The sequence below is a fragment of the Calypte anna genome, chromosome 9 (assembly GCF_003957555.1).
Source record: "Calypte anna isolate BGI_N300 chromosome 9, bCalAnn1_v1.p, whole genome shotgun sequence".
NCBI lineage: Eukaryota > Metazoa > Chordata > Aves > Apodiformes > Trochilidae > Calypte > Calypte anna.
The window spans coordinates 8,167,518-8,191,735 of NC_044255.1; the positions used below are offsets into that span (position 1 = coordinate 8,167,518).

Consider the following 24,218-nt stretch of genomic DNA (forward strand, 5'->3'; position numbering starts at 1 on the left):
AATTCTGATGGTCCCCACATTGCTTTGACATGCCTGTAATTGTCCTGACATGACACCTGGTAGTGCTAAAGATGTTCCTGGAAAACATTACTGTATTTGCTCAGCTTATGGCCACTCCTTTTTGTCACTGTTGAGCAGTGAATTTCTGGTTGGTTTAGAGTGGATACAGGCAATGGCCATGCTCTTGGTTTTGAGGGTAAAAATGTAGCAGAATAGAAAGTGAAAAAGGAAGCTCTATTAACCTATTATCTGTGTATTTCTCCTTGTAGTAGAATTAATGCCTTTTACAGGGTTGGGTGCCTCCTAACTCCCATTAACAACACACACCTCTGCAGTGCAGGTAAATGAAGCTGTTGGGATGTGAAGGTAGAAGAGACAGGATTATGTAGCAATAATGAACACGGGACTTGATTTTGCTTCCCAGAGTTCCCCTCAAGTGCCCATGAAACCCCTCAGGTTCATGGGGACTTAGCACGGGGGTTCTGCTGCTCTGTGGGTAGGTACAGGGACTCTGACAGTAGTCCCAAGCATTTTTTAGGATTAAACAGGAAAACAGTTGATTATTCAGCCTTTGCAAGACTGGGTAAAATGTGAACGGGTTACTTAAGCAGTCACTGATGGATTTGTCTTCCTGAGTTCTAAGAGCTGCCAAAGCCTTTCTTAAGTACCCAGTGTCATTTTGTGACTGATGGGGCGAACGTGAATAACAGCAAGAGATGCTGTAAAGGAAAATGTGAATATAAAACTGACAGTTCACTGAGAGAAGGGCATAAAATAGTGCTGTGGATTAGTCACTGGGTGCTGTTTTGAGAACTTTTATGTATCACTGTTTTTTTACATGACAGTATATTCAATGCACAGGATACTCAGGAAGGTAAAGCAGCCCAAGTTTTATTCTTGGTCTTCTGCAATCATTGTAAAACCATGTGTGCCACAAACCTTTCCCTTTTTTGCCCCTAGAGTCTCTCCAGCTGACTCTGGGACATCAGGGACAACTGGAACATCAACTGTCAGTCCTCTGCTTTCCAAAATTTGCGAGGTGGGGTCACAATCTGGAATTATGTGCTGTGCCTGGGTAGTTCTGCTTCTTGGCTCCAGATGGCAAAGCCTGCTTTTTCCTCTCACTACCTGAACCACAGCATGCAGATGCTAAATTTGGGTTCTGACTTCAGGCCTGCCAAGCCTTTGGGGCTGTTTGAAACTGGTGGTTGCTCTGAAATTGTTTCCAGTGTTACTGGAAGTGTATGAAGTGTATGAAGGACCCATTTGTTGGTTGTGGTGTTAAGTTTGGTTTGTAGATTAGTCTGAGGTACAGAGATTCACTGGGCCTGGTTCTGGCTCAGCGAAACAGCAAAATGAAAACAGCTGCTGCTGGAGATGGTTTGAAAAGCAAGAATAGGCTGTTTCTTTTTCTGTTTCCTTACTGTTCCAAGATGAAAGCCCAAAGGCTTCATCCTTGCAACTAGGATGGAAGGATTTCTGTTAACACAGTTAACATTACACCTATAGTCCTTCCCGGCCCTAAACTCTACTCTCTCTCTCCCCAACCATAAACACTATTCTTCCCCTCTGCTCTTTTGAGACCCCACCTGGAGAACTGTGTCCAGTTCTGGAGTCTCCAACATAAGAAGGACACAGAGCTCCTGTAATGTGTCCAGAGCAGAGCCAGTGAAATGCTCAGAGGGCTGAGCACCTCCCTGTGAAGCCGGGATGAGGGATTGGGGTTGTTCAACCTGGAGAAGAGGGAGCTCCCAGGTGACCTGATAGCAACCTTCCAATATCTGAAGGGGGCTTGCAAAATTGACAGCCTAAAGGCTTTTGACACAGGTGTGTAGTGAAAGGACAAGGGGCAAGGGTTTCAAACTTGAAGAGGGGAGATTTAGGTCAGACATGAGGAAAAAATTTTCCTGTGAGGGTGCTGAGCCCCTAGCCCAGGCTGCCCAGAGAAGCTGTGGCTGCCCCATCCCTGGCAGTGTCTCAGGTCAGGTTGGATGGGGCTTGGAGCAACCTGGACTGGTGGGAGGTGTCCCTGCCCATGCAGGGAGTTGGAACAAGATGAGCTTTAAGGTTCCTTCCAACCCAAACCATTCTACGACTATCTGATGATTCTACAATCGCTTAGGTTTTATTTATTTCTCTTCTACTGTTTCATGCCTTGCTGTTTGAGGGGGTTGAACCTCTAACAATCTCCCCTGCATCAGAGCTCCTGTGTGCTTCAAGTGGCCACCCCTGATCCATGTCACTCAGGCTGGGGCAGAGACCTCTCTCTCTTTTGTGGCTTTTGCCAGGCCAGCAGAGTTTGCAATGCTCAGCAAACTGCTGCCAGGGTTTTCTTGAAAAATGCATTCAAGTTTTCACAGGAGCAGCTTCCCAGTCAGGAGTAATTTCAAACCCGTGTAAATCTCCAAAGGAATCATTAGGCAATAGATGTGTGTATGCGTGTGTGTGGGGGGGGAGTGCATGCATGCATGGAGAAGACTATTTTTCCCTTACCTGGTGGATATGAATGCACATGGCTGTCACTGCTGGGCTTTTACAAAGATACCTGGTAGAGAAGAAGCCTTCTGCATGGCCAAGTGAAACTCTCTCAGCTGGGCTGCCCAGAGACCTGACTGTGTTCAGTAGCCCTGTCAAAGCAGGGCGGTTACCTTTGCCATTTGCACTTTTTTTGGCTCATCAGAGGAATGAGGTGTGTCCATCCTCAGCAGTTAGTTTGCTGTCAGACTACCAGAGAGTCTCAGTTTGACCAGAACTGACTATAGCATGTCACAAGCAATGAGAAAAACTCATTCCATGTTCTCTAGGAGAGGCAGCCACAACTTCTCTGGGAAACCTGTGCCAGTGTCTCACCATCCTCACAGGAAATAATTTTTTCCTAATGTACAAAAAGCACTACCCCAGCTTTCTTGTAGGCCCTCTTCAGAAGGTTGCTATAAGGTCACCTGGGAGCCTCCTCTTCTCAAGGAGCTCTGTGTTATTCTTATGTTGTGGACTCCAGAACTGGACACAATAAGAGGCTTGAAGCTAGGGATGAGTTAAAAGGATCAATTTAAATTTCATATTTCAACATTCTGGTAGTAATCAAGCTATTCAGTGACATAGAATGAATGATTCAAGCAGGTGTGGACCATAACTATCCCTGTCTGAGTATTTGTACTGAATTTTTCAAGGAGGTAGTCAGAGTATCAGTAGACCTGATAGTCACAGGTAGAGGAGTGTCAGGCCTCTTTGGTCAGGAGTAATGCATCCCACCACCTGTATTCATTTGCCACCTTGAGACCTCATATCTTGCTGCAGCCTCACCACCTACCTGAGCATGCTTTGCAGGCCAACATCCTTCTGTGGGGTTCAAGAAGACTGCAGCAGCAGCCTGTAGGGAGAAAGAGAGAGGCAAGAACAGTAATACTAGCAAGTGATGCACATGAAGCAGCACCAGAGGGATGCGTTTTGAGTCACACATCACTTAGCCCCCAGGAATTTTAATGCACAGAAGTTTTCCTTGCCAGTGGGGAAGAAAAAAGAAAGAAAGCAGTGGCATTTACCAGGAAAATGCCATGAATTTGTGTTTGGGGACATTTGGTAAAATCATAGAATCACAGAATGTTAATGGTTGGAAGGGACTCCTAGAGATCATACAGTCCAACCCTCCTGCCACAGCAGGGTCACCCAGGGCAGGCCACACAGGAAACACATCCAGGAGGGTTTGGAAAGGCTGCAGAGAAGGAGACTCCAGAACCTCTCTGGGCAGCCGAGGCCAGGGCTCCCTCACCCTCACAAGAAGTTTCTCCTGTTGAGATGGAACTTCCTATGTTCCAGCTTCAACCCATTATTCCTTGTACTGTTATTGGGCACCGCTGAAAAGAGCTTGGCCTCTTCCTCTTGAAGAGTATTTACAGGCATTCATAAGATCCAAAGTAAAAATAGGGCCTGAGGTTCCTGGAGCAGTGTGGGACTGGAGACGTGGAGGTGTGTGGGGAAGAGGGAGCACTGCTGTGCTGGGGGTGGGACTGGATGTGTTTGCCAGGCTGTGGATGCCTACATCTCACTGCTGGTTCCTGCTGTACAGGCTGACTGGGATTCAAGGGGTGCCAGGTGCAGCAAAAGAGCAACTCCTTTGAATCAGTTAGATCTAATCAAAGGTAAGAATGTTTTTAGCAGCAGGAGCAGCAGCCTGAAGGCTGAGATTGCAGCAGGGATTTCAGATGGGTTCAGTCTGGGCAGGGTTCAGTAGCACAGCCTGGAGCAGGAGGGATATTTTGGCGCCTGTTGATCATCTCTCCCTTTCTGCTCAGCTCAGACATTAGGATGAGACTAAGTGGCTCTGCTTGCTAGAGGATCTGATGCTCATTAACTTCCTCATTCTCTTTGAAAACGTGGAAGTGTGTTGTCTGAGACATGTTATGTACTGCAGTAAGAAAGTGTCTACTTCAAGAATGCCTAATGATTTTGCAATGAAAAAAATGCCCAATTTGACAATGGTATATGATTCTCTTGCCTAGTCTGGAAAGCTAATGAAGTTTTCTTAATAAATATTAGGGACAGACTGAAATCTCCAGCTATACAGTATGGAGATATTTCCAAGTAGGAACCAACAGCTTCTAATACAGTTGATCCCTATGGGGTGGGGATGTACAGTCACAGACTTGTCAACTGTAGCATGTGTCCCTGCCACCCCCAGGGACAAGGTAACAGTATTGATGTGCCTGGGTGGCCACACAAAGTGTGCAAGGATTGTGTCCCACCAGAAGGCAGGCTGGTGCCTTTAGCACAGAGGGCAGTGACCCCTGCATGGAGTTACCTGGTTAGTTTTGCTGTCACCTGAACTCTTTCTATGACTGGATGTCCTTTTAAATTATGTACAGCTCACTGGAATGTTTTGGGGCTCAGTGGCTCAGTTGAAGTGTTTCTGTGCTTTAGAAAGGCAGGAGGTCATGTATCCTTTCTATCTTTTCATGTGCTTAAGTTGTTTCAGGTATAAGCCCTGTTATGGTTTTGCACAGGATGCACCTTTCATGTATGTTTGATGAACCAGATGGAGCTATTTGAAGATACTATTTCTGTCTTCGAGCCCTCATAGTTAACATGGCTCCTTTAACTTCTTTCAGTTCAATCTGAATGTAGACACAAGTACCCATTTTGCTGTATTTTGTCAATTTCCTTCTGAAATGATATCATTTATTTGGAAAGTCTTGTGCCAACTGAAAACAAACCTCTGCCTCCCACCTCTGCCAGTCCTCTGTTACATCCCTGCCTCTGCATTAGGCACTGATGTGATTTTTTTCCCCCCTCACTTTTAAGCAAAGTGGAATGTCGTATCTAAACTATTTCACTCTGCATCCTAACGAGGTGAAAGCAGCTCCCTGGGGATGGAGCACAGTCCAAAATCCATCAGCCAGCCTTACTCATCCACCAGGTGAGTCTTGTATGTAGATGCCAAGGCAGGGAGGGGATGGGGGCTCAGACATGCTCATGCACTGGGAGATGGTTTTGCCTGAGTCAGGGCAAACAGAGGCACATAGAGCCTCAGCCTTTGGCACATTTAGCTCTCAGCAGATGTAGCTATGAATTTGTTTCTCCTCATCAGAGGTTTAAGCTCATTCACAGCCTTTAAGGCAGCATATGCAATGCACTCTGAGATGTCCTGCTGAGCCACCCCTGCTGCGGGGGACTGACTGCCAGCAACACCTTAACCTGAAGCCCTCAGGGTTGTGAGCTGCCTGTCTGTTACATATATTTATGTTTTCATTTGTTTGGGATAACCCTCCTCTGAACTGTTAAGAACCCAGACCTTTTTGTTTTGGGTGGTGGCAAGAGACAGTTAAGCCCATGCCCCTCTCCAAAGCAAAGGTACATGACATTTCACAAAGGAATTTGAACTATTAAGCTGCAAGTCCAAGGTATTATTTGATTAAGGCACAGGGGTGGAGAAACCAGGAGGAGCATGAGAATAGACCAACCAGAAAACGAGACGCAGACCAAAGAGGTTCACAACTGAAGCCACAGAAAAGTAGGCAATATATTTGGGGCTGGAGGAGAGAGCATCAAATTCTTTTACTCCCCACGTTTCCAGAAAACAATGTTTTGTAAATCAGACCTAATCCTATGGCCAGTCCTAACAGAATCAAACTACAAGTATTTCCATTTGCAGACAGTCTTTCAGGTGAGAAAGGTAGCAGGAGGGGTTTGCTGCTGTGACTTAGTGGTGGTAGCAAGTAAAATCAAGAAAGAATGATGCAGTTTACAGCATGCTTGTGACAGTAAAAGCTTTATGTCTTGCACATATGTTACAGAGAACTTGTTTTAGAAACACTTCAGAGACTAAAAATATAGATTGGATTGGTTTAATATAGCCTCCAAAGCCATATACTTTATACATCATGAGACCAAACGAGTCAGGCTTGGAAAGAGGAACCAGTACATTTTAAACAGCTAAAAATTACTCAAATGGTCTTGCTAGATGCAAAAAATGTTTTCCACAATTAAATCTGGCATTATGGAACCCTCTATGTAAGCATAGGTGTGCAAACACAGACACAAAATATGTGCATCCTGTGAATGGCTACTGAAATAGAAATGGGTAGATGTCTTCACACAGTTCCCTCTGCATGAAACCTGGAATATTTTTAGCAGCTACTCCGTGCTAATTAACTAATACATATCAATACATCTTTAATGACTAACACAAAATTACTGCCTAATTTTCTGCTGCCAGGACGATTTATCTTTTTAACTGTTTCTTGATTCTTCACGACTCAAAACTAATAATTAAAAATCTGCTCTTGCTTGTATGCCACTAACAACTTCTATCTCTGCTCATGGATTACTTGTTCAATCCACAAGCTGTCCAGCCTACCCCATCACAATCCATGCATTGTCCCCTGGATCTCCTGTGGCAGCCTCAGCTACAGGCTGGAGCTGAGATGTTGAAGAATTCCCCCTCTGGAGCTACATATGTGTTTATGTACGCATATATGTGCATATATAAACACACAGGTGCTCTCCAGCTGGGTAGGAGGAATCAACCTAATTTTAAATCATCCAGAAGAGCAGAAGTGGAAATCAGCAAGCCCTTCTGCTTTTCATTATAAGCACTTGAAACTAACTTAAACAAAAAAACATGACCTTATTTTTATTCCTTTTCTTAAATTAGTCCACATGCAATGGTGAAAGTGCATCCCAGCAGGAAGATTTTGAGAGAATCTCAAGAAGTAAAAGGTGTATGAAACTCATCCTATAACTGAGATGGCTGACATGTCTATGTACTAACAAGAATTCCTGCATCTAGAGGAAGCCCCCTTTCCTTTTTCCTGCTGGTTAGGAAACAATGCTTCTGATGCCACCCCCTCCTTTATTTCTGTTTGGAAGATGCTAGCAAAATTATTGCTAAGTAGCTGTGGGCTAAAACTCCTGCAGTTTTCCAGGCTTATCACTGGAAGATAAGTGGATAATTTCACAGCCATAGCACCATGTCTCCTAGACAGGGGGGGACATAAATCTGACATTAAAATTCCAGTACAGAAAGTTTAGTCTGGGATAAAATGGATTAGTCAAGAACATGGTGTGAGAAATAACATCCTGGGCATAACACTTTGCTGATCACAGGGGGGTTTAATAACACCAGGATAGTATACTTGGAAGAGGAGGTCAGCAGATGTCTTGTTTGAAGTTTTCCATGACAGACTCCTTAGTGAGCAGCCAGGCCTGGTGTCCCCGAGGCAGACAGCACCCATGCTGCCCTGGGTGAAAAAACATGATACCCACTTCTGTTGCTAGATTTGCTGGCTGCGTCTGAGACACTTGGTATGGAAGAAACAAGCATGGGTGGATATTGGAACTGCAGAGAGGTAAGTACTCAAAGGAATTTTTATTTGAAAGCTTCCACCCAGAAGCAGGGAAAGAAGAGAGCTGACCTTGTTGATCAAGGAATAGTAGAGCTCTCAGTTTTTCCTCCCTCAGTGGTTATTGGGTGGAGGGTCCAAGGACTGCCTGTTTGGTGAATCTCCTTGCAAATGTGTAGCTTCGAGGGAGCCAGAAGTCAATGAGACATCAGAATCCTGTTAGACTGGTTTCTACTGGTTTGAAATGCCAGGTGGGTTTGGAGCCCTGCTGTGCCAGGTTAGCCTTGCACAGAGCTGATTTCATCTGATTTCAAACCTGACAGAAGCTGATACTATTCTTCTAGCCTGTTACTCTGATTGCACGTGTCTTTAGTAATTTGGGAAAACTACTTGATAGACAGCTCTAGAAGCTTACCTTTCTTCTGACTTATTTGTGCAGGAACTTAGTGTAAGTACAAGAACATGTCAGGAGAGATAGCTTGGGTTCAGAAGAGCTCTGGACAACATTGTAATTTAAAAGCAAATGAGCCACTTTGGGTATTCTCTCTGGTTTTTTTTTTTTGGGGTGAGGTATTTTTAATTTGATATTTCCCACATTTCTGTCCCCAAGTGAGAAGCAGGTGTTTTGTTTATATTTCTAGCTCCTTAGTATCCCTGTTGTTCATCCTAAGTTATTTTTGAGCTGATTGCAATTTGTCCAAAGGTGGGGTCATTGTTTCAGGAATTGCTCCCCTTTGGAACAGCAAAGTCCAAGCTTTGCAGATTGAGTAACATGTTAGACCTTATTTTTCTTTTCTTTTCTTTTTTTTTTTTTTTTTCCTACAGGCATCTGTTTCAAAGATGATTTTGGCTAGGAAAAAGAAGGCATGGAGGAGATGAGGTTTCTAGATTGTTTTAGCCTTGAGCCTTGTCCATTTTTCCCATTTTAGATCTAATGGAGCTGTATCCTTAGGGTGCTGCTTGGAAACATGAAAGGCTGCCTCCAGGCACTATTATGGTAAAAATTATGATATAATTGCCTACAAAAATCATTGAACAAGTAGCTTCCAAAAGGAGAATTTAAGTGAAAACCCCAGGTACTGGCCACACTGCCAGGGAGAGATAATGGTAATTATATAGTTAAAGCATTTTTGCATTGTCTTGCAAATGTCCTCTCCAAATTATGGCAATGTAGCACAGTGGGGTTTTTGTCTCTAGGCACTTGTTTCTGGCAGTGACTGTGGCATTTCACACATACCCCTGCATCCTTAAAGTCCTTTCCAACCCAAACTGATTCTGTTTGATTTAACCAAACAGATTTACAGATTTAACCAAACAGATTTGGGAGGTAGCAGTCCTAATTGGAGTCTGGAGAAAATAAGACCTGAATAAAATGCCTGTCCATCTCCTAAAATGAATGTCAGCCAAATAGTCCTTTTTGCAAGTTCAGCAAAATGTTTTCAAATCTTTTTGTTATTTTAGTGCAATTTCCTGCTTTCAACAAGACCTGGAAGTGGCAGCTCCACTGTAACGGTTGAATCTGTCGATAATTTAAAGTCTCAAGAGCTATTTTGTTCTTACGAGACCTGAGTCCCTGTTTGTGCATTTAAAAATACATCTAATGGCTGGGATGGAGTTGACAGCTATACTCAACACACAGCAATTGGTCTCCTGAGGGTGAAATGAAGGATCAGCTAAGGGGAAGGATCAGCCCGGAGTTAGGAGGAGAACAGGCTGGTTTTCATATTTCCTCTCCTTATTTTATTTATATGTATAATTTTTAAACCTAGCTCACACATAAACATTTGCCAGGAAAAAATCACCACTTGTCCTGCCCCTGGAAAAAAACACACAGCTTGGTTGGTCACTTGGTTGGTTGGCTGGGGGGATGTTTGCTGTTGGGTTGGTAACATTAATGCCTCTGCTGTGCAGGCTGGGTCTCCTTTCTTATTGGGCTTCCTTCTGCAGAGGCTTTCATGCCTGTCAGGCTGTGCCAGCAGTGTCCCTCCTCTCTGTCACCCAGTATTTCAAGTGTCCCAACTGTGCTGACTCTGGGTTGCCCACGACCTTGCCTGTAGAGCAAAGTAGACTCTTCCTCAGGCACTGAGCCCTTTGTTTGTGGCCTGAGGTTTCTTCCTCAGACCATTCCTCTTTTAGCATCCCCCCAGAATAGGATTTTACTCACCTGACAGTCTGGAGCTGAACCAGTCTCTCATTTGCCATCAGGATGAGGTATGTCCAACAAGTCTGGGCTAAACTCCTACAAGTTGTTAGAGATTTGCAGTTCAATTGGGAATCCTGAGGCAGGTATGTCTTACAGAAGATCCCTGCCCTCCAGTCCTTGTACCTTCTGTCAGTTCTACTTGAGAGTGAAGTTTCCCTCAGACTTTGTTTGCTCTGTTTGCTCTGGAGTCACAGCAAACATAATTTTAAGGCACAGCTTTCCCTTCACCCAGATAAGTTAGTACAAACATGCCCTGAATGTCCTTTGCACTGCATGTGCCAAAGGCGTAATGACAGGGCATTGTTAAACCTCCTGCATAAATCTTTAACAACTGGGCAAAACTTCACTCCAGATCTGCAGACGCAAATAAGTGGAAAGAGTGAATGGTATTGGCTTCCACTTTTCAGGCCCACTGGCTGAGAAACTGCCCATGCTTTGCATTATTTACAGCCATTGGAGATGAAAAGAACTAAATGCTTTGGAGTATTTTTAGGTTGCCTTTTATTTAGTTTCACATGTGTACACATACCTGGGCACTGGGGCTGATATAGCAGAGCCAGCCTGATTTTAGTTGGAGGCTTTTTGTATCTGCTCGTCCAAATGCCTGTTCTAATTTTTGCCTCTTAAATACTTTGATTTCTTTTTCAATTTGCCCTTACATTTGCTGTTCTCTCTGCTGGGCTCACTTGCTGTTATCTGAACATCCCTTTTCTGCAGGCAGCTTTGGGCCCAAGGTTTCAAAGGAAGACCACAAGCTTGGAACTCCTGTAGATACCTGTGCACTACTATTTTTAGGTGAGAAGTTTTCTCTCTCATTCGTGGATAACTCATTTGGTATTTTGAAGCCTGTAGTTTGGCCCTTGCAAACAGCATCTTATCACCTGCTGAAGTTGATGCTGGTCTTTCCTTTTTTTCTTTTCAAAGTTCACTGAACTTGACAAGTGTCTTCTCAGAATATTTTAACTGGCAAAAACATTACCCTATTTCCTTTAAAAATGTATCTGTATGTCCAGCCTTCTCTGCTTACTGAGTAAAGCTTTGGTAATCCCAGCTCCATAGTCACCATTGCCAGTGTCCCTTTACATCGGCAGAGGCCTGGCCTGGGCATGGAGAGTTGTAAGCAATTAATCCTGTAATGATTAATCAAGATCACCATCAGCCCTCTGCACCTCTGGTCTGTGAGCGAGCAGGACAGGGGAACAAGGGATGCATTGGAATTTGTGCTGCTCCAGGGTGAATCCAGCTAGCTGGGCTACAGCCTTGCTTATCTGAGTATCTCTGGAGCTGGCAGAGGGAAGGAAGCAAGAGACTCCAGTTTTATTGCATTTTCCAGTCATTACATTGCTCCAGTGACTCCTTCCCACTGTTACTCTTTTGAGGGCTAAATAAATCTTGCTTCTTCAATCCCTTATTTCTTTGTATGTAAATCTCACCACATCTCTTTTTCTTCCTATAGATTGCACTGTTCATTTAGTTACAAAAAAATAAAGTACATTTATTTTATGCTTTTTTCTGTTCCAGATGGCAAAGTAAATGGAAAAATGATGACTTCTGTATCCCAGGCAGGGTGTTTACTGGGTGTTGCCTCTCCCAGAGGAAGGAAGCTTCCCCGTGACAAAACCACAGCTCACCCAGGAGTGGCAGGCAGCTTGCAGGTCTGCTAGGGGTGATATTGTTGCCCTTTGGATTGAGAGAGTCTTTTTAGTTTTTATTTTTGCCCAGTTCGTTCCATGAGGAGAGGAAATCAGTTGCAAAAGACCAGTATTATTTACTGGGAAACTGGCAGCAAGATTCTTTGCTTACTCCTCCTGATGGCACAAAAAAGGGAATTTAAGTGGAGTCAAGGGAGTGTAAAAGGGTCTGAACCAAAGAGTACCTGCTCCTCCTGCCTGCTGCTGCAGCTGGTAAGGACAGAGAGGTGCTGGGCTTGAATGTGTGAACTGAGGTAGCACACATTAATTTAACTCAAATTAAATTAATTTTAATTCCAGAACTGGAATTAAAAGAAAATGGCAGATATTTCCTCGTGCAGTGAACCCTGTTTCCCAAAGAGTTGTGCAATTAGCATTTGCATATAACACTCTATTTTTTTGGCTTTTTCTTGGTTTGGCTTAGTTTGCTTTTTTTGTCCCTCTGACAGAGCAGACTTCCAGCCAGACCCCAGGTCTATAGGATTTATGTTCAGCACAAATGATGCCATATTCCCTAGAGTCTGGAGAGCAGCCCATAGTGTTTCAACTGAAAAATTTTGCAAAACCTCATGTAATTGCCCTCTTACATGGCCTGACTCTGCAGAAGAACTCTTGATTTTAATTCTAGCTGCCTGGTGACAGCTGCCACACTGTACAGCATAGCAAAAATACTGAATTACCTGAGCAGGGCTTACCTCTCACCAGCATAAAGAATCAGTGGATTCGTGTTTGCACATTTTGCAGGGGAAATATACACTGATAATTTTTAATGGACTGGCTATCACTCATCAAATATAACCACTCTTGTTTTCCTACTGACTTCACAGATACTCAGGAGTATTAGCTGCTGAATTCTTTTTCTGTGCCTTCATTTGCAGCTCTTGCTGTATCATACCTAAGCAGTGGCACCGAAACTGAACATGGTCCTCCAAACGCAAATGCTCCATTGTTCACTATTCTGTCGTTATATTATCTTCTGCATTATTTTTATATCCTCTTATTAAGGCACCCACACACCCCATTTGCATTTTTTAACCTTTTTAAAAACGCTTTCATTGCAACAGTCAAGGGCAATGAAATAAGTGTGGAACAATAGAAGTGAAGAGTTTGATTCTTCTCAGACCTGTACCCATTTTAAATTTCATCAGTGACACTGTGTAGAGAAACAAGATAAACCAGGTGCCTCGAGTTACCAAAGAGTGGGTGTGAGTCCACCTGTGCCTGGTTAGGACAGGCCCCCTATTGGGCATGAGCAAGACCAGGGGGCCAATAAAGGGGGGACACACACCCACAGAGGAAGCTCACTCTTGTGTGAGGCAATGGAGAGGCCAGCAGCTCAAGGAGCCTCAGAAGCAAGAAGAAAGGCTCCTCCTGCTACAACACTGGTTTTGATTTACAGCACCAGGAGGGCAGGAGGATCAAACCCAGCATGTCTGTACTGAGACAGCCGCTTTTGATGCTGACACTTAGGTTTTGTAACCACTCAGCCACGTGCAAGCTGCCAGATTGGAGCAGGGACCCACTGCCAGTGCCACAAGCCACATTTCATTCCACATTTCCCATTTCAAGAAAAGATCATAGAATCACAGAGTGTCAGGAGTTGGAAGGGACCTCTAGAGATCATCCAGTCCAACCCCCCTGCCAGACCAGGATCACCCAGGGCAGGAACAGCAGGAACACATCCAGGTGGGTTTGGAAAGGCTGCAGAGAAGGAGACTCCACAACCTCTCTGGGCAGCCTGGACCAGGGCTCCCTCACAGGCAAGAAGTCTTCTCACGTTGAGGTGGAACTTCCTATGTTCTAGTTTCAACCCATTATTCCTTGTACTGTTACTGGGCACCGCTGAAAAGATCTTGGCCTCTTCCTCTTGACACCCACTCCCCAGATATTTACAGACATTCAGAAGATCCCACCTCAGCCTTCTTTTCTCAAGACTCAACAGCCCCAGTTCTCTCAAACTTAACCCATTTCTTCATCAGTTTCTTCAGATGGACAACCTGTTTTCAGCTGCAGCTGGGCAAGGTAATTTCTGTTAAATCAACGAGGTTTAGAGGTTGTTTGGCTGCAGAAGCCAAGTGTGTGACTCAGAACACCCCCTGAGTAATACTGCTGCTAGCCCGGGAGCAGAGGAAAGGGTGAAGAAATCCACAAAGCCATCAGTCATGTCTGGCTGCCTGGCAGACTGCACCATGGCAGCCTCTTCCACATGTCTCTCTCCCAGAGTGATTTCTGTTTCACTGGATTCTGGATTTGCTCCAGGAGCCACTGTTAAAAGTTTCTACCAGGTGGATATCGATGCCATTGTCTCTGGAGGGACTCTTCCTTGACCTGATTTGGTTGATTCCAGTGTGATACAGATGCCCTCAGGCTTCTCATGATGCCTGGGCTGAGGCCGCCCTTGGTTTGCGCAGTTGCTGGGGTTGGTAAACATGGGGTGTGGTTTTACCACCGGGCTAATTGGAGCTAGTGGCCAGGTGCCAGGCAGAGGAGTGAGCCTGCTCCTCTCCTTACTGCTTGTTTGACTCCTGCTGACACAGCCCAGGACAGTGACCTAGCAGAACACAGCTCCACACCCACACCTCCCCCTTTTTTTTTTTTTTCCTGGATTAGTGTTTTCTGCCAGGCTGGGATCCTCTGATGGATGTCCAAGGTAAGATAAGCCTCAGGCCTGGCACAGAAAGGGATACAGGGTTGCTTAAGAGAGAGGAAAGATAGTAACACAGAAGCATCACATTAATTGGCTTGGCTGGTTGAGGGATTGTAAATCCAGACCTTGAAACTCCCTGTTTTGCTTGCACAGATCAACCTCAAGTGCCATCAAATGAGGAGACTTTTCCCCTCTCCTTTTTCGCCACTGGAAAGATCTCTTTGCCTAACTGTTATGTTAAATTTTTTCAGATCACTTCAAAGGTGAGAAGCATCAATGGCAACAAAGGAAACACCATAGAGAAGCTTGGAAAGCAAGAACACCAGCAAGGACTGGAGTAAGGAAGGTCACCCGTGAGAGCAGCAACATGGATCAGTAACACAAGGTAGTGGTGAAATCACTTGCTTGGGCACTCCCCTCAGCCAGGCAGGACACAGCTGGAGGGACTGGTGCCCTCCTCTTGTTCCTCAGACAGGAGCCAAGGCTTATCTTCAGTTCCCTGCCTGACTCTTCCCCAGTAGTTCCTTGACTGCTGGAACGGTTTGGCCCATCCCTCCCCTCTGCCTGCCCCAGCATGTTATTCCTGTACCACAGCCTGGGGACTCCTGCATTAACCTATTTCTTCATCCAGAAACAAAACATCAAGAACTGAGGTGTGTGGAGCCAGCAGAGGAGCACGTCAGGTGATGGCAGAACCCTCACTTGCTGGCTTTAACCATGGTCTGGCTTCTCTTGGCCAACCTTCCCAGAGCTCAAGGGCACTGTGAGAGGAAGCAATGAAGTCCTCGTGCTGGGACCAGAGAAGCTTTCCTCTCCTTAGCACAAGAGGACCAAGAAAAAGTCAGAAAGCTGAATGGCACAACCATTACTAACATGTGCTGCTCCACAGTGCTGCTGATCCATGCAGGTGGAAATATGCTAGCTAATTACTATTATAATGGAAGAGCATTTCCCTAGCACTTGTCTGGCTCACGTGGAACCTCCCCTCCTATGCAAAACAGGTTTGCTATTTAAATGTCAGCTTGTGTATACATGCTAGTCCCTGGCTTTTCGTGGGGATCCGAGACAGCTGACTTTGTTGCCAATACAAACAATTTGGCAGGTTGGCAGCTAGTTGGTGAACCTGTGGTGAGCCTCCCTTTTATCTAATCCAATAGCAGAGCTTCTTGGTTTGGTTTTGTTTGCTTGTTTGTTTGTTTGTTTTGGTTGGTTGGGCTTTTTTCTTTTTTTTCCCCCTGTGACCTGACTTCCAGGAGATACAGAGTGAAAGAGGTATTTATTTATTTATTTATTTTCCCCTCTTGTTTATTTTTTAAAATATTTTTTTTTAAATTGTAACAGACACAAAACAAGGTTAATGCAGTGTTTTGTAGGTTCAAGGGAGAGTGCAGTTTGCGTGTTCCTCCACCAAACATATGCTAAGAAAAATATTGCTGCTTCATGTAATTCCTCTCCGGTGCTAAGAAAACCTATGCTTTAAGGCACTGGAGCTACTGCCAAGCTAAGCCACATTTTAAAAGAAGAACTTAGGTTGATTGGTTAGGAAAACATGTACTGGGGAGGCTGAGAATCCCCTTGTGAGTGGTACAAAGTTCTTACCACAAGAAAACTTTCTGTTTCTAGTATGGTTAAACAGTTTAATGCAATTGGCTGTTGGATTTACAGTAATTTCAGTTTTGTGCCTTTTCAGTTTTGAATTCTGAGTGGTTTAGTTTGTTCAAAGTTTACTGCTTGACAGGTCTGGTTGGTAACTCTCTGACTTAAAACATTTATGGGACTTAATAAAGACATACTGCCTGGATCATCGGGAAGTCCAGCAGCCTAGATTTAGTGTAGGAGCTGATCTGGGGACATCAGATGGCTGGAGATGAGGTGCTCTGGAGCTGGGCTTTGGCAGAGATGGGCACAGTTGTGCTGGTTAACTTGGAGCTGGTTAGCCCAGCACTCTAGAAGCAAACTGGGTCTCCTATTTCCTAGCCCTACTCAGCTGGAATGTGACTCCTCATCTTCCCCCTGCATGCAGTATAGCAATGGAAACATCTTATTTTCTTGAAGTGAAACAAGAAATGCATTTCAGTATAGTGCTTACCTGACTTCTCTAAGTTTGGAAAAACCTGTGAAGTCCAGGTCTGATGTTGGGTGTAGAACAACCAGACCTGGATTCTCGTTCTTGCCTTGAAAAGCAGGATTTAGTTGGGTTTTGTCTATGAATCTCTCAGGTTATTTGTTTGTTTGCTTGTTTTCCTCCCCTAAGCCCTCCCGAATGGCTTGGTTTGGGATCTTTCTGAATACATTCAAGGACAAGCTGCCTGCTGCACAGAGCATTCTGATGGGGACCAAGGGGTAGAGTTCAGCAGCTTACCTCATTTCTGCTGGGTTGTTTTGAATGACACCCTGTCATTTCAGCTGGGATCTCAACATGTTAAGGACAGGTTTTTACAGAAGTGGAGGCCAGTGGAAGTGTTATCCTTTTTAGTCACTTCCCTTCGAGAGATTTAAAACAAATAAACATGCAAGGGCTCATCCTGCTTTGTAGAGGAGTCCATGAGAGCTGCCTTGAGGGCAGAAGTGGAAGGAACAAGTACCCTCTCCTAGTGTCTACCAGGATCTATCCCTTACTACAGCTTGTTGAAAGCTGTTACTGCTTTTGACTCGTCTGGTGTGCTGGAAACAATCTCTGTTTTGGAAATCATTACAGCTCTATAACTTGCAAACTATGAGTAATGGTTTCCTCCAGTTTAACTCCCTCTTTCTCATACATGTTTTCACTGTGCCTGTCTTCTTCCCAGTCCACCCAGTTCTCTCTGGATCTTGGTGCAGCAGCTTCCCTGGTGCTCCGGAGTGGAACTGCAGGTGAACTTCAGTCTCTCTGAGCAGGATGCTTCTCCAGCATAAGCCTGGGAAATAAGTTCAAAATTCCAGTCAATATTAGAATGTAGAAGGAATTACTCACTTCATGGCTACATGATAAACTTCTCTTCTCCTCACTAACATCTCTGTCCTCTGGACAGAGGTTACCACCTACCTCCTTTTCTCCTGGGAAAAAAAATAGCCCATCAACTCCTGTTCCTCAGCTTTTTCTGTTTCAGGCCTCTCTGCTCCCAGAAGTTTGCCTATTTTCAGTCTTAGCTCATGGTCTTTCAAAAGCTATTGCCATGGTCTACAAACTGTTTAGTTTGTAGCTCAGCTCACGTTGGCTGCAGCACTGCCACCTTCTCCTTCCTTGCAGTGCTGTTTCAGCAGGGCTCAGGAGCAGGGCAGCAGCATGGACACATGCATCCCCTGGCAGTTTAATCTTTGGGGGACTCATGTGGGTGATTTGAATTCCTGCAGTGCTTGGGTGCTTTTGAATACTCAGCATGTGGCTATCCCATTGATGGTTTGGTAGAGAAAAAATGGTGCAGGTTGCCCAGAGAGGTGGTTGAGGCCTCATCCTTGGAGATATTCAAGGTGAGGCTTGAGCAGGGTCTGAGCAACCTGATCTAGTTGAGGGTGTCCCTGCTTACTGCAGGGGGGTTGGGCTGGGTGACCTTGAGAGGTCCCTTCCAACCCAAATTTTTTTATGATTCTATGATTTGCTGACTTTACTTCTATTGTATTCAGGGGAGTGTAGGTAGTGTTGTTCCTTTTGGGTAGAGGTCAAGAGAAAAATCAATTCCTTTCAGTTGCCTGGGGAAATAACTAAAGCAGCACTATTTTATATATGTATATATATATATATATACACACACACATGAATAACTTTAAGCTGATTTAAAGATTCTTCATGTTCCATTCTTTGTGAAGCTCCAACTGTTGTGACTCAATAGCTGCTTGAGGATCCACGAGGGAGGAAATAGGAAAAGCTGGATGCTGGCTTTAAGTGTGTTTCAGAAAGGTTTTCTGCAGATGGATACCTCGTGTGTACGTGCATATGTGTGCACACAGACATGCTGCCCACCTAGTGCCTGTAGGGAATACGTGTGCAAACCCACAGACCTGTGTGTGGACACACACCCTCACTGAGGAGCTTCAAGAATCACTTGGTTCTGGTGTTCTCCTCAGTCCTGGTTGCGGGTGCTGTGTCCAGGAATCTCAGGCTTGTTTCTCTGGCAGCCTTTCCCAGCCTTTTACCATCCCACCCTCCCTCAATCCTTGTGTGGCAGCAAGAGGAAAAGGAGAGCGTTGTGAGGCCCACACCCGGCATCATGCAGAGGGGCTGAGTGTGGGTAGAGGTGTCTGCAGGTGGTGGGATCCTATGGGATGGACTTGGGTCCTGTGGGCTGCAGCACAGCTTCCTGTCATTCTGGTCTCTTGACTTCGCATTATTGGCTTTGTGGGGCAGCAGAGACCTCTCTCTTTCTGGTTTTTTCCTTCTTTTTTTGGGTGGGAAGGGGGTGTTGGCTGGTTTGTTTGGGTTTTTTGTTAGTTTTTTTTCCTGTTGTTTGCTTGTTTGTTTGTTTTCTCTTTTTTTTTGGTGTCCTTCTTGCCCTTGCCCCACCACAGGGTTGCAATATCAGACTGACACTGTGAGCAGGAATGCCAGGGACCCTGTGCTGCACCAGGCAGGCTGACTAATCTCCCTGGAAATAATCTCCCTTTAAATAGTCTGGAAGCACTCTACCAAGCTTCTGTTTCAGGAGCCACGAGAGCCCAGCTGCCTCTCTTGGCTATATAAATAGCTGGAGCCATGCTGGTGAGTAGTGAACAGCATGGTTATTTGTTCTGGGAATGTCTTCCTCTTCCCTTCATGTTGCTGCATGGGTAGCTGCCATCAAATTCTGGTAACATTTGGGGGTAGCAGTGATACTGCTGCTGCCTGTTCTGGGGCTGTGGCATTGCCAGGGTCAGGGAGAAGTGAGCAGCTGCCCTCCAGTTGTATCTCCAGTGGCTTTGCAGGTGAGTGGCAGTGGGGCTGTGGCTTGCTGGGGGGTCTGCAGAGCTGGCTGGAGCTAACACAGGGCAGCTCAGACCCTTCTGAAGAGTGCTGCCAATCCAAAGCCCTCCCTGATGTTTATAGCATCTGGAAGGGAAAGGAAAGGAATATTTGCACACTGGGTGCCTAGCGAGAGCTGGATAAAACATGGTCCTGTCTGAGGAGCATGAACTTAGTTTATCTGTGCTGGCCTCACTCAGCAATCAGCACTGTAAAAACAAAAAAACACAAAACACCACCAAAAAAAACCCACCCCAAAATCCAAGTCTATGTTAGTTATGCTGGCTACTATATTTTTTTCTTCTGCAATCTGGAAGACTGGAAATTATTCTTTAGGTAGGTACGTGCAGGCTGGAGCTGCAGAAGCAACCTTCATTTTGCCTCCATCTGCTCCTGAATTATCAAGCCAGCCCTCAGAAGCAGAAAGGTCTGACACATGACCAGTAGCCACTCCAGGGCTTTCCAAGATTTAGGGAAAGAGGAGAATCCTCAAGCAAGAGCGCAGCAAGTCTTGCCTCAGCTGAGGTAGGAGGCATTTGAATTTCTTACTCATAATGTATTGTCATCTTCTCCCTGCCAGCCTACCCACTCAATGCGTCAGAGATCTAAGGCTTGGTATATGTTTTTAGTTACTTTTTTCTTCACAAAACAACCTCTGCTGCGCAGAGGGTATTCAGGCCTTTGGTTTCTGGTGCATCGTGTCAAAGATCCTTTCTTTTTTGTTCCCCAACTTGTTCTTCCCCCCCTCTTCCCCCCCTCTTCCCCCCTCTTCCCCCCCTCTTCCCCCCCCTCTTCCCCCCTCTTCCCCCCTCTTCCTCCCCTCTTCCTCCCCTCTTCCTCCCCTCTTCCTCCCCTCTTCCTCCCTCTTCCCCCCTCTTCCCCCTCTTCCTCCCCTCTTCCTCCCCTCTTCCTCCCCTCTTCCTCCCTCTTCCTCCCTCTTCCTCCCCTCTTCCTCCCCTCTTCCTCCCCTCTTCCTCCCTCTTCCTCCCCTCTTCCTCCCTCTTCCTCCCCTCTTCCTCCCCTCTTCCCCCCCTCTTCCCCCCCTCTTCCCCCCCCTCTTCCCCCCCTCTTCCCCCCCTCTTCCCCCCCTCTTCCCCCCTCTTCCCCCCCTCTTCCCCCCTCTTCCCCCCCTCTTCCCCCCCTCTTCCCCCCCTCTTCCCCCCCTCTTCCCCCCTCTTCCCCCCCTCTTGCCCCCTCTTGCCCCCTCTTGCCCCCCTCTTGCCCCCCTCTTCCCCTCTTTCTTTATTACATCTTATTTTCCTCCTCTCCTTTCTCCCTTTTTTATTTCCTTTTTATTACATCTTATTTTTCTTTTTTTTCCCTCTTTTCCCCTCTGCTCAGACACAGTTCCTCCAGGCCAGTTGTTCTTTAACAGGATAATGAGATCACAGGAGAGGCCGATGCAAGAGGACAGAGGGCTGAGTGGTTCTGAGGAGAGAAGAGAGACTACCTGGGGGATAGCACAGACTAGTTACATGGCAACAGCTTCCCCAACTGGACCGTTCCTGAGATAAGTCTGCCACGCCTTGCCAGCTAGTATGGAAGATGGGGGCTTTCTTTGGGAAAGCACAAGAAAAAGACAAAGCTGAAAGTAGTAGAAATGCTGTTTGAGTGCAGGACAGGTTCCACTGAACAGGGAGGGCAAAAAGCAATGAAATCAGGCATCACATTTGGCAGGGTGAGTCAGAAGGCAATGCGTTTGCTCTTCTTCCCCTTAGCACCATGGCTTCATTTCCTGTCCTCAAGCAAGAGACCTTGTTCCAGAACGGTACCTGGAGCTATCGGATCCCAGCCCTGCTGTACCTGCCACGCTTTGGCATCATCCTGGCCTTCGCTGAGGAGCGGGAGGATTTGGTGGATGAACACGCCAAGCTCATCGCCCTGCGCAGAGGTGTCTACCACCCCACCACCCACCACCTCCAGGTACTGCTGCAGGGAGGAGAGGGGACAGACTGCTCCTGCACTGCTACCCAGCCCCAAAGGAGACTCACAGGGTTTCTCTTTCCTTACAGTTTATTACATCTTTATTACATGTGTTTGGGTTTTTTCTCTTTCTCCTCTCTCTTTCTCCTCTCTCTTTCTCCTCTCTCTTTCTCCTCTCTCTTTCTCCTCTCTCTTTCTCCTCTCTCTTTCTCCTCTCTCTTTCTCCTAAAAAAAAAAACACAAAACAAAAACCCACCACCCAAAAAATACACAAAAAAAATCATTGTATTGGTGTAAATCATCCTTTATTGGTGACTGGTTGTCTTAGATCATAGATTCCTAAGAACTGCAGTCTGCCTAGCAGAAGCAGCTCCTGGGCACACCTGCAGTGCCACACTATTCAGGTAATACCTCTTGTAACCCCCTGTAATTCAGTTAAATTCATCATAAACCTGAATATTTGTGTTCACGTGCTAGAGTTCCTTTGAATGGAAATATTAAATATTCCCCAAAAGTTAACTCTGGTTGAATACACAAATATAAGACATGACCAAAACCAGTGATGAGCAAGTCAGGGTAGCAAAGCTAATTAGAATAATCTTCCTCAAAAATATTGCTTCTTTTACTAAGCCAACAACATGGTGTAGGAATAATTTTCTAATTGCAATGTTAGTTTTAGAGAGGTGATTGTGTTATGTTCCATTTATTTAAAGAGAGATGGGACTTGGAGGGCAGCTCTACCTGCTCTGCTACTGCTTCTATCACACGATTTAGGGTTCAGATTTCCAGAGCAGAGTGTGTACGGACGTGCAGCCAGGTGGGATAGAAATCTGGATGGAAAGGATGTGTCAGCATCCAGGACACTGGAAAAGGACTCGGTTTGCTAGGGGCTTCCTAAGAAGCACTTGCACAGCACAGTGTCCATACCCCCACACTTGGACTTCTGGGCATGTCTGTGTGTCTTATTTGTGAGAATTGCTGAAAATTCAGCTGCTGTTTTTTAAAAGAGTGTCATCCAGCTGCTCTGAGAGACAGAGCTACCAGCTTCTCAGTGAGGAGTAATAAAATAGGACATAACTCACCTCTTTGATGGCATGCAGGCACATTGTGTCATCCAAATAATTTTCATTTAGGTTCGGTGCTGTCAGTGTATTGTCCTCCCACTTCTTGCTGTGTCCACTGACTTGCATCTCCTCTGTTCTCTCATGCTTTTCTGTAACTTTCATCCGGGCGTCCTTGCACTGTCAGGTAGATCTGTTTGTAACACTGAATTTTCATTCTTGTCTCCCTTCATGCGGCCCTGGGCAGTGGCACAGCATGGAGACCATTGCCAGTGCACAGCTGAAAGGCCACCGATCCATGAACCCCTGTCCTGTTTTTGATGAGGTCTCAGGGAAACTGATCCTGTTCTTCATAGCTGTCCCAGGAAAGATCTCTGAGCAACATCAGCTCAGGACAAAGATCAACCTAGTACGTCTCTGCTACGTCACCAGCATGGACCAAGGACGCACCTGGAGCGCTGCCCATGATGTCACTGATGACACCATCAGCACGGAGTACAAGAACTGGGCCACTTTCGCTGTGGGGCCAGGCCACGGATTGCAGTTGCTCAACGAGGCCCGCAGCCTTGTGATTCCTGCCTATGCCTACCGCATCTTGGACCCTGAGAAACACCCCACTCCTCACGCCTTCTGCTTCATCAGCTCTGACCACGGCACAACGTGGGAGATGGGGAACTTTGTGGGGGAGGAGAGTGCGGTGGAATGCCAGGTAGCAGAGGTGCACACCTGTGGCAGGAGGGTCCTCTACTGCAATGCCAGGAGCAGCAAGGGAGCCCGAATCCAGGCAGTCAGCTACAACCATGGGGTGGACTTTGAGGGAGGCCAGTGGGTTGAAACACTGGTAGAACCTCCTTCTGGATGTCATGGAAGTGTTACTGCCTTCCCACCTCCCATGGATGCCAGGTGCCAAGACAGTTGGTTACTCTACGCTCACCCTACAGACCCGAAGGGTCGAAAAGATTTAGGAATTTACCTCAACAAAAGCCCTTTGAATCCAAAGCACTGGACAGAACCAAGCATCCTCTTCAAGGGCCTGTGTGCTTATTCAGATCTGCAGTACATGGGGGTTGGGCCAGATGGCTCACCCTTGTTCTCCTGCCTCTTTGAATATGGGACCCACCAACAGTGTGAAGAGATCATCTTTGTGATGTTCACTTTGAAGCAAGCCTTTCCAGCAGAGCACTGAGTGTCCAGCCTTTCTATCAACGTCCCTCTTGCTTCTGCTGATTCTCACCTTTTCACTGTCACTTCTCATCCTTTAGCAAAAGGGGTTTTTTTGTACTTCTCCCATGCCCTTGGTTTGGTGTTGGCTTTTGACGTCTATGGATAAAGTCCATTAAACATACTAACAGTGACTATGCATTTGGGTTTTTGTCCCATTGCCTGTTCTCCCCTCTTGCCTTTCTCATTGGCTGCCATCATTGCCTGCTCAAAGCAAGCACAACCTTGGTATTGGATCTCTTGCCTTGAAGCTGCTTCTGCTCTTGATGTGAGCAAACCATCTAGCAGCTCCCTCTCCCTGGGCAGCGGCACCAGGACCCCTCTCCAAGGTGGGGGACAGGGCAGGTGGTAGAAATAGTAGTGTCTTGAACCTGCAGGATCAGGACAGGTCTGCAGAGGGAGCTCCCAATTTATGGTCGAGAGGGGAAATTGACTGGCTGGTCCACACAAGGGCTAAGCCATGTGCTACACTGCAACTGCTCTTACTGCTGTCAGCCCATCATCTTGGAAGCCTGGCTGTTGTGGTGACACAATTTTGTTGGAAAATAAGGCAGTGTTTCCAACAAATTACATCGACCCGCTTCTAGGAAATTGCAAAGGCCCAAAAATTGCATTAGGGGAAGGGGACTTGACCAAACCTGGAGCAGCACGCTGGAACAGGAGGGCTTGTGGGTTTCAGCAGGTTTCTGAAAGTGAGAGAGATTGTTCTGGGGCTGTAG

General features: G+C 46.0%; 2 protein-coding genes across 8 annotated transcripts in view; one reads left to right on the forward strand and one right to left on the reverse strand.

Moving 5' to 3' along the window:
- NGEF (neuronal guanine nucleotide exchange factor) overlaps window positions 1-10,225 on the reverse strand; it is a 48,281-nt gene extending 38,056 nt beyond the window's left edge. The window contains 2 exon segments of the mRNA XM_030456288.1: window positions 3,311-3,370; window positions 10,003-10,225. The gene's annotated coding sequence lies outside the window, so the exon portion shown is untranslated.
- Window positions 10,226-10,758: 533 nt separating this feature from the next.
- Window positions 10,759-23,633, forward strand: NEU2 (neuraminidase 2). 7 transcript variants are annotated; one of them, XM_030456279.1, is made up of 5 exons: window positions 10,759-10,836; window positions 11,563-11,696; window positions 14,631-14,764; window positions 21,013-21,217; window positions 22,526-23,633. In XM_030456279.1, the coding sequence occupies exons 4-5, from the start codon at window positions 21,017-21,019 to the stop codon at window positions 23,462-23,464; spliced, it is 1,140 nt and encodes a 379-aa protein (XP_030312139.1). In that variant the 5' UTR covers window positions 10,759-10,836; window positions 11,563-11,696; window positions 14,631-14,764; window positions 21,013-21,016; the 3' UTR covers window positions 23,465-23,633. The 7 variants fall into 7 exon arrangements, with proteins under 7 accessions (XP_030312139.1, XP_030312138.1, XP_030312140.1 ...); XM_030456278.1 differs by lacking the exons at window positions 10,759-10,836; window positions 11,563-11,696 and adding an exon at window positions 13,451-14,017; XM_030456280.1 differs by lacking the exons at window positions 10,759-10,836; window positions 11,563-11,696 and adding an exon at window positions 13,451-13,754.
- Window positions 23,634-24,218: the final 585 nt, after the last annotated feature.